The sequence below is a fragment of the Aristolochia californica genome, unplaced genomic scaffold (assembly GCF_029961685.1).
Source record: "Aristolochia californica isolate CCGP_79_NKW_82.1479 unplaced genomic scaffold, dmAriCali1.0.hap1 SCAF_4, whole genome shotgun sequence".
NCBI lineage: Eukaryota > Viridiplantae > Streptophyta > Magnoliopsida > Piperales > Aristolochiaceae > Aristolochia > Aristolochia californica.
In genome coordinates, this window is record NW_027182103.1 from 40,318,933 (window position 1) to 40,331,651 (window position 12,719).

The following is a 12,719-nucleotide window of genomic DNA, read 5'->3' on the forward strand; positions in this document are numbered from 1 at the left end:
CAGAATGGAAACGTTTTATACGAGTAGAAACTCCGCTGAAAGATGTAGAATTGCACGACGTGAAGCATATTTGAACTTCGGAAAGAAAGATTTGGTGTATATGGTTTGAACTTTAAACCAGTCCCCGGACTGATCAACCTAATGAATAAAAAAAAGCCTGATCTGAGAGAAGACCTGCCAAGTGATCATCTTTCACTGCATCAAGTAAAACCATAGGTTTTTACCTGTAATTCTTCCCTTTGAAATTTGTTCTCATCTACTATTAGGTCAAGATGCATCCACCTATCCAGTCCAAGAAAAAAAAAATGATGCAACAATGTCCTCAGCCCCAAAGCCTTATTTTCTGTCTCTTGATAGTGTAAAAATACAAGTCTAAAAGTCAGTTATGGACACACAGCAGAAGAGCTTCAACGATCAACAAACACTCGTCAAGGACTTGGCGTTCTTCAATAGTAGCTGGGAAATGATGTCTCCAGCTGCTGCTAACATCAGGTTGGTTGTCCTTGTTAGGTGGAGAGTAAAACTTTCTATTCACAGACTATGGAACTCATTTTGACTGGAACCAGAGTGAAATAACAAATGTAAGATCAGCAAAGAGTAAAATGAATTTATAGAAAATTCAAAACAACAAATTTAAAGGCTTTAAATGATTCTGTAGCAAGGAAAAACAGCTCATGCAACATGCCAGGTATGGAAACCTACATCATAGAAGATAAAATATTGATGCCCTGTGAGAATATTCTACATAGCTGGTCTGATGCTTCCACATGAGTACATTAACATGGAATAACACAGAAATATACACAGATATATACATAAAAGGAAGAAAACCAGATCGACTAGAAAGACGCAACAAAAAATGGCATCTTTCTTATACACATGTCAGGTCGTTCTGCTTTTGGAACAACTCCTGCTTGCTCCCGAGGACTGCAAACTAGTTGACCTTGGAAAGGAATGTTGATCTCTATTTTGATTAAGTTCTTTATTTGGGTGCTGCTGTCGGCTAGTGTATCATTTTCCTTTTTCTCATTTATAATGTAGCACTCATCCTATGTATGGAAAAAGAATAGGAAAAATATGGTCATTCCTTCTCGGCGATCACAACAAAAACATCCTTGGAAGACCACTTCCTACGCTCACTTTTACCAGGTGGATTTATGACAGCACGCTCTGCTGTTGAAAGTCGGTAACCAATGACAATCTCTCTCCTCTGTCGAGCACGCAGCATTATCTCATAGAAACTTAATTCCTCTTCTTCGTGAAGGTAAAGATCTGCCTGCCGTATATGCATCTCATTTCCCTGCACAGACTGTAGTTAGCTAATAAAAGAGACTAAAGATGAACACGTTCTAGAAATTTTTTTTGAACAATTTATTAGTAAAACTTGGAAACATACTCAGTCGAGAAATACCTCCTCAGCAAAGAGCTCTTCTAACACATTATTTATTTGACTATCTTCTGCCACCATTGCCAGTGCCATGCTAACAAGCTCATTTGACAGAACATAGTCACTGATTTTTGACATGGATAGTAAATTTTTAGTCCTTGGATCTAGAATTTCACTTATTATTACTGACTTATCCGAAGCTTGCTGCATTTCCCCAATCCAAGATCCTTGAGAGAAGCTTCCTCTGTGAAGGTGGGTGACAAAGGACTCCCTGCAAGGGAGACGTTTTGCCTGCATGGATATGAACACTTTCTGTCTTATCTTGAAATTTAATTAAAAATATTTTCAGTTTGAACAGGAAAATGAAGAAGAATGTTTTGATTTTCACCCCAAAAAAGATTTTTTTTTAAATGATGGCCATTAAACTCTACAGCAATGACCAAGAAAGGAAGCAGAACTGAAAAATTAAGTCAAAGTGGTAGCAGCTTCAAAGCAAAAGCAGGAATGCTTTCAGATAATTTGCCTGTATATCTCGAATCAACAATAATGTGGCCAGAGATCTTGAATCAGCTTGAATTGCCGAGTCTTCGACAGATTCATCAGCCAGAATCAAAATCTGCACAAAACCCACATATGGGCATAACTGAGTCAGAAAAATACACAATCAATAAACCTAGCAAGAAGATCTATTCACAACCATTTTCTATCGATGTATCATTGATAGCAGTTGACAAACATACATGGGCATTTGTAAAAGTTAACATAACATAGAAACTCCAGACTCACTGAATCAAAAGACTCCAGTGGAAGGCTTTCTAAGTGACGGCGAATAACAGCATTGCCTTCGCGATCCACCAGTGATATATTTACTAGTCGTCTAATGTCAAGTCCACCATCAATAAGCTTTTTCTCTCTCTCCTTTTCTGGCACAGAATTGAACATCCACAACTCCGACCCAGGAGCTAAAAAGGCATCCAGTACCTGAACAACATGCATGGTTTAAATGGTGCTTCTTGATTTTTTTATTTTTTTTTATTTTTATGATTGTTGTATAAAGGAAAGTTAAAGAGATTCCCTTTAAACAGGTGCAGTCATTTTATATTCCCAGTGGACATAAAGTTACCATAATCATATCTTCCATATCTCGTCTCCATCCACAGAAAAGAATCTTTTCTGGAGATTTTGGAATAACAAAATCTTTGGGTAGATGCCCTCTCCATACCTGCAGCATTGGGCCAAAGAAAAGAAGGAATCAGGGGGCTTCGAAAGAAAAACTTACCACAATCATATCATCAATGTCCCGTCTCCATCCACAAAGTAGAATCTTCTGTGGCTTTCTTGCTGACCGCATAATGTTTATGAATGATGCGTCTTTGACCTGAACGATCAAATTGATTATATTTTTGTAAGTTTTACTAGTGGTGCACCTTTCAAGTTTTGAGGAAGTACACCAACGTGCCAGCTACCAAAGTTTGTTTCTTTTCCATTTTTTTAATAATATTAGAAATGAGATCCCCATAAACCTGCACTCTATTATCTCATTTCCCCTTTTAAGTTAACTTGAAAGTCAAACGGAACAAAGCTTTCATCCCAACTATTATCCTAGTACAAGATGTAAATTCATAAGAGTTTCCTTTACCTAAAAGCCTCTAATTAAATAGAACCATAACAGACCATTGTCAGTTCTGTCCACAGAAAATTACATGGGAACAGTGAAGAAAACTTGATTTTAATTAGAAAAAGTAAAATGTTAAATGAATCACAAGAAAAAAGAAGCCAACAACGAATGAATGAAATTAATGCAGAGTAAAGAGATTCAGCTTGTAAGAACAACTTATGGAAGTTCACAGAGTAAGAACACACAAAAAATAATGACATTGGGGCATGTCACGAGATGCGTTTGTTCATCTTCATGTACTAAGGGAAAAGGAAATCACCATGGGCAAAGCAGCCGGGGCATAGGTGTCATCATCCTCAGCAATTACGAGGATTTCATCTCCTTCTTGCAGAATATAGGAATCTTCAGGATTCAAAATAATTTTTCCTCCACTCGATGCCACTTTAACTCCACAAGGAATGGCATCAGGAAAGCTGATCAGCACATCATCAAATTGCATTCCATCTAGCTGTGGCCACGGTTTGATGTAAAATTCACAGTTTTCAAAACCAAGAATGTCTTCCCAGATCTGTCACAACCAATAAGGTGTAAGCATAGGAGGAAAGTTCCAGAATGATCAAACATTACTAAACAGCTGTCTGTGCATATCAATCACCAAACATTAAATCTTGCATACATGTTATATAGTTCAGTACGTTTTGGATTATGAACTTAGAATTCATTCCTCAGATAAGTATAAAAAATTCAAAATTTTTTACAGAATAAGGTATGCAAACTGAAGCTTTGATAGCAACTCCAAAACAAGTTTTTAGCTCGAGTTACACTAACCTGTGCTAGGCCTGGTTGACGGGCACACTGGATCATTAAACGGCCAATAACATCATGAGCTACTACTGTTTCAACAAGATCGCCACCAACTAGTTTAACCAGAACCTCATTATCAAGATCACTCAGTTCCACCACTATGTGGCCTCTTAAACCTTCTTTGACTCCAGTCAAGCTTAAAACGGTTCTCAAAGCACGTGCATCACTCTGCATTAAGTATCAGTGACAGCTAACTAATCAGGCGCACACCCAGGACAAAGTAAGCATTTGCAGCATTGTGTAAAAGTTAAACCTGGTCAGCATTTCCATCTTCAGCAAGGACAATCACGGCACGTGCCTTAGAAACAGATACCTGTGAATGCAGTTATAGGATTCTGAAAATTAACCAAGTGAATCTAGACAGCATTCAACCAAAAAAGACCAGATGAAAACTTGGAACCAAAATTATGTCATAGAAAAACCTTTTTGAGGTCTGCTAGAATTAAAGGGCTTCCACTGCGGCATATTACAGATGTTCCTTTGAAGTCAAACTCCATTTTGGCAATATCAATTTCCATTTCTTCTTTGTCTCTCTCAGCCATGACAACCACCATGCCACCACCCAAACTTTCATTTGCAATAGCAAGCTGATTCAGCAGGGAACCCTGAACTCCCAGTGGAATCGAATCCATAAGCCAAGAGAATTCTTTCAGCAGATATACAAGTTACCAACATAGAAATAAACCCAGTCCCTCTGCATCATACACAGTTCCTTTACAAAACACTTATAATAGCACATTTAACTAAAGAGTTTGAAGGTGAACAGGTACCATGATGCATTAGCAGCAACAGAAACTTGAGAAGGGTTCCGAGGGGCAGAAAATGTTACCATGCAGTCATGTTAAGTATTATTTCTGGTCAAATGGTGGTTGTGATTGTGAATGGTCACTTTACCAGCTTGCTTAAATTGTATCTACCATTCAACACAATAAGGGAATGTTGAATAGTTGTGGAATCCTTGAAAATTCACTGAGTGGATGTGCACTCAAATTGGTTTTTTTTTTTTTGAATGGTAAGATGATTTTAAAAAGAGACAAAGAGAACAAAGCTGGGAGCAACTATTTCTTTCATACTTCTTGGCTTGCATTGGAGTTTTCATCTTCTGCTAAGTCTAAAGGTAGACACATTCTTGGATTTGACGTTAAGTAATGAAATTAGAATGGAGTCATGCTGTAAATTTGTTAGAAAGCAAATTAGAATGACATTCTTCTATGTGAGTCCTTATTTACTTATTTTTATTTGTTTTTCTCTCAGCCCATGCACCAGGGGCATTCTTGTTATATAATAATTTGATATCATTATAAATAAAGGAATCTTGGAGGGTGTGTGTGTCTTTGTGCCCTAAATCTTCCCATCATTCAGCTCTCACTTCTCTCTCTCATTCTCCTTTCTCTCTCCCTCTCTATCTTCTTTCTTTCTCTCTAAAACACATGTAAGAAGGAGGTTCTTTATGGAAGTTTTAAGTCATGAAACCCTAGAATGTAACATGGTATCAGAGCAGGGATTCTGGGGTTTTTTTATTACTGCTTGGTGCTAGATTTCTGCTGCAAGGTGCTGTTTCTCTTACACGAGCCTCAATAAGTTCTGCACTTAAGTTCATGTTTGTTCCTTGCTAATGAGTGTTTTTCATCTTCCTTCATCCAGCATTCACGATAAGGTCTTTTATTACCTGTCTAGATTAAATTCCGGGTGTTAATAGTCTATTCATGCAACCTTATGTGGTATAGTGACCTGGTTATGTTGCCATTCTCTGTACTCTTAATCTTCTCATGCTAATTCAAAAACTCTCTGGATCAGTAAGATGTTTTTCGAAAAGTCCTCTTCTGGTATGATTTTTTCTTTTTGAGAAGTTGCAGCAGTTATGAAGCTGCCTGACAATCTACTGCTTTGTTTTTTCCTTTTCTTGTTTGTTGCTGCTGTCAAAAATTGCAGAATCCTTGGTTTGGTGAAACACCCTCTAGTTTCCTAATAGCATGCAAAACTCCTTCTCCATGGTTTGGTTTAACGGTCATGAACCTTCCATGTTTGGTCTTCTTCCATGCTAATGACATCTAAAGAATCCTAATGCATATATGATTGTTTTTTCTCTTTGACGTCTCCTCCACTTGCTAAAACTCTATTGGAGCAAATCTCATATAGGACGTTCTTTATTCTTCTTGCACCAGCATACAACTACTGCCGTCTAAATTCTTCTTGTGGTTTGTTCTTTGCTGTTGCTGAACTATGACTGCTGATAATACAACAACCACCTTTGGCAAAAACTGAAAATCACTACAGTCCCACTGAAAAGGCTTGTCAAATTATTTAACTCGGTCTTAGTCTAGCAAGCGTTTTCTAATAACCCTAGCTTCATTTTTTGAGACGTTTTGTACCATCAAGAATGAAAATTTATATAGAAAATTATGTCTCGAAAGAAAGATCTGCGACTCTATTTTCCAACCCACCAAACACTTTCTGAATCCGATGTTTCAGAGAGAGAGATATCAACATCGAAAGAATCAAAGGTTAACAGCTTTTTGCATGCGGAAATCCTAAATTTACGCTGGTTTTGACTTTTTTTTCAGTTGCTAATTTTATTTTTCCCAAGTCTTTTATTTGTTTTCAAATTCTAGTGCAAGTATTCACCAACATGAGCCCTTTTTGTTAGTGTTGTAAATTGTTTTGTCCCATGTTTGTGTCTATTGATTTTGATGAGCGCCTCCTTATTTTGAAATATGAGTGTTGCGTTATGCGCCTCTTTCTATCTGAAGTATGGGTGCTGCTATTGTTTTACTCAAATCCTTGAGTTCATGTAAAACCTCTAATATTTCTTCAAATTTTTATTATTTTTCATCACTTTAGAGCGATGCTTATAGATCCACTATCTACAAAGAACAGGAATGCACCCAACATCCAGTGTGAGTCCAGTCTTTTTATTCACCCAAGTGGTGATTTTTCATGAGCTACCCTTAAATTGTGAGTAGTTTCTTTTTTTGAGACAATTGAGCCTTTTTTCCCCTTTGAAATTAAGCAAATTTTTTTTTTGACTTCGACATTTTTGACTTGTGTATGGAGCTTAGTCGTTCGACTAGGAGTGATTTTTCTTTTCCCATATTTGTTTTGTCCAAGTTGGGTCTTCATGTCCTTTTCATCCCTAGTTTGAGGGAGAAAAGTAGTAGGAGAAGCAGTAAAAGAAAAAAATGTTTTATTCCATGTTGGAAGACAGGGCCCAAGCCCACACGACCAAGGAAGACCTACATATCAAAGTGTATAAGAAGATGGGCCCAAACCCATAAGACCAAGGAAGACCCATGGATCCAAGAGATATAGAAGATGGGCTCAAGGTCCATAGATCAAGGAGAAGACCCATAGGCCTACATACATTGATGGCAGGATGGTAAATAAAGGGTCATCTCATAGAGATGGCATTGATGTAATTAAGCTAAAGTTCTAGGGTTAAAACCCTAAGTTCAGGGGTTTTATTGTAATATAGTAGTTTCATAAATCAATAAATAGATTTTCAGGGGGACGATTACAATAATCAATTCCATAACCCTTCTTCCACCAGTTTTCTGCCAATGGGTTTCTCTCTCTTTTTCTCCACGAGCTAAATTCATGGAGTCTTGAAAATCAACATAGTATCAGAGCTTTTGATTTTCAGGACTCGTAGTATGGTTTTCACAAATCCAAAAATCCTTTATTTTCGTTTCTAGTATTGTTGTTTTTTTATAGTTGTTGAAATTCAGTTTTTAGATTTTGTTGCTAGCTCTTTAGTTCATGATCGGCGACTGTGATGATCCCTCTCTATCTCTCTCTGCTCTCCCATCCGTTCATTCTGCTCTTCTAACCGCTTCATATTCTGTTTATTATGCACTCAAAACTGAGAGTCTTTTTCTCGTCATCCGCTGTTGTAAGTCCTTCAAGTGGTTTTGTTTCTCACGAAAAAAAAAGATGGTTGTTAATCGTCGGAAGTCCTTTGGTCGCCGACAGGAGAAGTTGGACGCAGGGAGACTAACAGCCGTTCGTCTCACTTAACTTCACCGACTGTTTCTGCGCCGCCCGCCACAACCACTCTGTTGGAAGCTTGCGCCAAAATTATTTCCGTTCTGGAGGAAATAATTCCGTTGCAGAATTATTGCCGTTAAGCCGAGGTCTGTTTTGCCGAAGGTCATGTTGCCATTGCAGGAGACGATGACACCATGAACGTGAGAAGAAGCACCAGTCCAGCTTACCGTCCTCTGTCGAAGCCTTCCCGTCACCGCCGCAGCTGCTGCTGCCGGTTTTTTTTTGAGGCCGAAGACGACGACAACTTGCAGAAAAAAAACTTCTCTGCTCGAGCCGCTTACTCCGCCGTTTCGTATATTTTCCAGTCTGATCAGCTTCTCTTGAAGGCATTGCGATCACAACGGAAGCTCTGTTTCCGCAGCGCTCGGTCGGGGAGGAAGAAGAAGCTCTGTTTCCCTCTCTGTTCGGCCGCGGGGAGAGACGACCCGCCACTGCCGGAGAAGACAGTCGGGTTGGAAATTTTCCTTCTGAGTTTCCGCTCTGCATCGGGGAAGAAGAGGGTTGGAAACTTTCCTTCCGAGTTTCCGCCAAGCGCTGTTTCCGCCGAAGATGCCGAGGAAGAAGATGCACTATTCCAAAATTTAATTCTTCCTAAGTTTGGAAGAGCTGATTAAATCCGGGCCCGCTCTGTTCTGCCGAGACCTGAACTTGCCTGAGTCAACTCAGACCAGCGAGCCAGCGTCCCAACCGACCATTGTTTCAGCACCAGCAGACCGAGTCAACCCAAACCAACTAGGACCGAGTCAACTCAGTCAAGTTTTTGGCACGACTTGATAAATTTTTTATCTATGGCTGGCTTATTATTTTTGAAGAATTGACAGATTATTCCTTGGTCAGCATATTAGTTGGTACAGATATGTGCATCGGATTAGTTCATGGGTAATTTTACAAGGATTATTTTGGGTCGTGTTAAATGGGCCCAAGCCAAGCCCATTTCAGCTGCTGCTATTGTGTCTTTTTTTATGAGACATTATTATTGAAGAAGAGGTAGCCTCATACCATTATTTATTTGTTCCTGTCAAAAATATCAAAATTATTTGTGGTTGGGAGTCCATGACGGAGGAACTTCATCCCCGACAAAAATATCAAATTTTTGTGGTTGGGAGTCCATGTTGGAGGAACTTCATCCCCATAAAAAATATCAAATTTATTTGTGGTTGGGAGTCAATGTCAGAGGAACTTCATCCCCATAAAAAATATCAAGTTTTTGTGGTTGGGAGTCCATGGCGGAAGAACTTAATCCATGTCAAAAATATCAAATTTATTTGTGGTTGGGAGTCCATGACGGAGGAACTTCATACCCGTCAAAAATATCAAATTTTTGGTGGTTGGGAGTCCATGACAGAGGAACTTCATCCCCGTAAAAAATATCAAATTTATTTGTGGTTGGAAGTCCATGACAGAGGAACTTCATCCCCGTAAAAAATATCAATTTTTTGTACTTCGAAGTCCATGACGGAGGAACTTTATGTTACTTCCCCCTATTAATATCATATATTACTCTACCACTTGAGAGTCGTTGTCCTGTGGAGGGACACGGCGGTGGAGGTGGACACTTCAGAGCAATGTCTTAGCGGCTAGGAGTGATTTACTCTCACTGATATTATACCAGCTGGGCCTCATGAACGAGAGCACTAGCGTGAGGGGGAGTGTTGGAAAATGAAGACATATTATACAAAAAAGATTTTATATATCATTTGCAGTAAGCTGGGAGTTCATGTTGTTCTCTCACCCCCAGCTTGAGGGGGAGTATTGGAAGACAGGGTTCAAGCCCACACGACCAAGGAAGGCCCGCATATCAAAGTGTATAAGAAGATGGGCCCAAGCCCATAAGACCAAGGAAGACCCATGTATCCAAGAGATATAGAAGATGGGCTTAAGGCCCATAGATTAAGGAGAAGGCCCATAGGCCCACATACATTGATGGCAGGATGGTAAATAAAGGGTCGTTTCATAGAGATGACATTGATGTAATTAAGCTAAAGTTCCAGAGTTAAAACCCTAAACCCTAAGTTCAGGGGTATTATTGTAATATAATAGTTTCATAAATCTATAAATAGAGTTTCAGGGGGAGGGTTACAATAATCAATTCTATAACCCTTCTTTTTCCAATTTTCTGCCAATGGGTTTCTCTCCTTTTTTCTCCATGAGCTAAATTCATGGAGTCTTGAAAATCAACATTCCAGATACTTTGGAAAATTTTATGTGACCAAAATATCTAAATGGGAAGAACAAAAAATTTTTTTTGGGCAAAGAAGTTTTTTTTTTTTTTTTTGAGAAGAACAGACAAAGAAGTTTGAAGACCAATATTTTTCTTTGCAAACTGAAGTGACAAACTCCAGTTTGAGGGGGAGTATTGAAAAACAAATATGAAAGAGTTGTAAATGACTCTCATGGGAAGAAGATTCAGCCAAGGAAGAATTTAATATAAGTAGACTTTTACTTTGTTAGAATTGTTTGATTGTTGTAGGACTTATCTTTTAAGAATTGTAATTTGGGTGTAACTGAGATATGGTTAGTTAAATTTAACTTAGATTCTAAATATTTTATCTATAATAAATAGAGACCTAGTATAATTAATTTAAATAAAATCAATGAATTAATTTCTTCTCCAAAAATTCAACAAAAACAATATCATAAATATGAACATTTTAGAAGAATATAGTGATCAGTATGCATGCCAACACAGTAAAAGGATAGATAGAGAAAACAAGAGAATAGCTCTTCCAACTTAACATTCAAGGAACTTAAATATGGGAAGCATGATGAAAGCCATACCAACTTGTCACTCCACCCAAGAATTAGTGTGTGATTTTTCTCTATCACTTCACTTCTTCCCTTCCTCAATGAATCAAATTTCTCTGATATTGCATCAGAAACAAGTCCAAGCATCATAGCAAATATAAGCATCCCACCAAAGCTGATTGACACAGAAACTAGCTTTAGGCCAAACCCAACAGAGTTTGTATGGTTCCCAGAATCAGCCACATATGTCCAAGATAACCACAGACTATCAGTCAAACTATCATCAGTCACACCAAAAAGTGCCAAGCCTCCCAGGCAAATAAGCAGTAGAGTTGCAAGCAAGAGAGCTATTGGTTTGGCATATGGGTGAAGGGATAAGAATACATCAACTTGATAAGCTAATTGCTTGCTGAGAGAAATATTTTCTAACGATCTCCTTGATCTTGAAACATAGTCAATGTACTTAAAAATGAGGAGAGGAAGGGACAACAAAGCAACAGATAAGATCAGTGCAGAATTCTTTAAACTTTTACTGGGGGTGTGGTGGCTATCTTGTGGTGTCATGTTGGTAAGATCCACAAGATTCAATGAGGTACATGCTTGAAGTTTTATGCTGAACTGGAACAATTTCTCCTGCAAATGGGAAAATCATATAGCTAAATTTCTAAATCATCAAAATAAACTTACACAACACATATACCAAATTTTAATCTGGTTCAGGTTTACACTTATACGTTCTCAAGGCAAAGAAAGAAGTATATGCAAATAGGGTCCACATGACATAGACTAGCATTATAGTTTGGAAATTGTTCACATTAACACCAACAAATCCAAGTTCATGGACATAAACTAAATAGAGTATATGCGAAAACTATCACGGAGAAACAAGAGAGTATGACCAGTTGGGTTGTAGTTTCTTACCTCTAAATGCCTGACCTGATTGTGTAAAGAGAAGTTCTTTTGTAGAAGAGAAGAAAAGCATGTGACAAGCAGCTGCAACAACCACAAATTTAAACTAGTTAAGGAGAAAGAGAAGAAGATTCTGATTCTAAAGAAAAAAAGAACAGAAGATTCATAAAGAATACACAGTATTAGATGCAGATAATTGGATATACATGACTCAATGTCGCGTTACATTAAAGCACTAAATAAGACTCATTGAGTGACCACAGACAACCCCGTCCACCTACTTGGGAACCACTGATCAACGTATGCAATGTATCATTTAGTGCTGAACTTACTCCAAAACAAATTTCAATACTCCAAAACAAATTTCACTGTTCAGCTGCAAACCACAATAACAGCAACGGGAAAACTAAAACAGCTGAAACTTCAGTTAAACATATATTCGTTCACGGTTCGTACGATGTAAAGTCTAATTACATTAGGCCACCATCAAGAAAGACAACCATCTGAAAGATTAAAAAGCAACTCCTAAAGCAATATCTCGTGTATTTGACCCTTCATATGAAAGACACAAAAAATTATCCAGCTACGCACAAACAACTGAAAAAAAAAGAACTTCCAAAAATTTCTGCTCACCGCCGCTATGATTGCCCATTTCTGCACACCCCTCGATCTCTCTCGGGAACCAACCTTAGATCTCTTTCCCGCAGCCGTTTTCTCAACCAAATGGGTCTCCAAAACGTCTGGTTTCGCCGTCCTCTCGAAATCCGTCGTAAAGCCAACTCTTCTTCGAATTCCGGCATACTTGGGATCTCTCCGGGGAAACGGCCGCTGAAGAGAAGATGAGGACGCCGCCTCGGGGACATAAGGTTTCGACTTCTTGATGGGAGACGACAAAGCGGAGAAGCTCCGATAAGGTGGAGCCGCGGCTCTGGAGGCCGAAGTTGGATGGATGAAGGACGGCGACGGGAAAAACCAGTCTCGACTGGAGGGAGGAGACTGGTCGGAGTCCAGGGACATAGTGGGCTTTGTGAGAATGTCAGGGACTGAGCATGGAATTCATTGATTTGGTCCACCGCGTAAGCTTCTAGTTCAGGACCTTCAAGCGTTATATCTTGGCAGATGTCACATATTTTTAATTCAAACTGAAACAGA

At 38.7% G+C, this 12,719-nt stretch overlaps 1 protein-coding gene across 5 annotated transcripts; it reads right to left on the reverse strand.

The window, feature by feature from the left end:
- Positions 1 to 329: 329 nt before the first annotated feature.
- LOC137962335 (probable ion channel CASTOR) lies at positions 330 to 12,630 on the reverse strand. 5 transcript variants are annotated; one of them, XM_068809143.1, is made up of 13 exons: positions 12,201 to 12,630; positions 11,580 to 11,651; positions 10,692 to 11,291; positions 4,292 to 4,474; positions 4,123 to 4,182; positions 3,834 to 4,037; positions 3,325 to 3,573; positions 2,511 to 2,609; positions 2,174 to 2,368; positions 1,911 to 2,003; positions 1,412 to 1,678; positions 1,141 to 1,309; positions 330 to 556 (listed from the first exon to the last, which is right to left on the reverse strand). In XM_068809143.1, exons 1-13 carry the CDS (start codon positions 12,582 to 12,584, stop codon positions 528 to 530), a joined length of 2,604 nt encoding a protein of 867 aa, XP_068665244.1. In that variant the 5' UTR covers positions 12,585 to 12,630; the 3' UTR covers positions 330 to 527. The 5 variants fall into 5 exon arrangements, with proteins under 5 accessions (XP_068665244.1, XP_068665241.1, XP_068665240.1 ...); XM_068809140.1 differs by lacking the exons at positions 330 to 556; positions 2,511 to 2,609 and adding an exon at positions 2,667 to 2,765 and having other exon boundaries at positions 612 to 1,309; XM_068809139.1 differs by lacking the exon at positions 330 to 556 and having other exon boundaries at positions 613 to 1,309.
- Between the last annotated feature and the right edge of the window lie 89 nt (positions 12,631 to 12,719).

Excerpts from the sequence above, each read along its gene's own strand:
- LOC137962335 (XM_068809140.1), bottom strand. The coding sequence starts at position 12,584 with ATGTCCCTGGACTCCGACCAGTCTCCTCCCTCCAGTCGAGACTGGTTT. Across the intron at positions 4,475-10,691 it reads TTGGGTGGAGTGACAAGTTG|GGTTCCCTGCTGAATCAGCT; the intron begins GTATGGCTTTCA and ends CTGGGAGTTCAG. Across the intron at positions 3,574-3,833 it reads GTCAACCAGGCCTAGCACAG|ATCTGGGAAGACATTCTTGG; the intron begins GTTAGTGTAACT and ends TGGTTGTGACAG.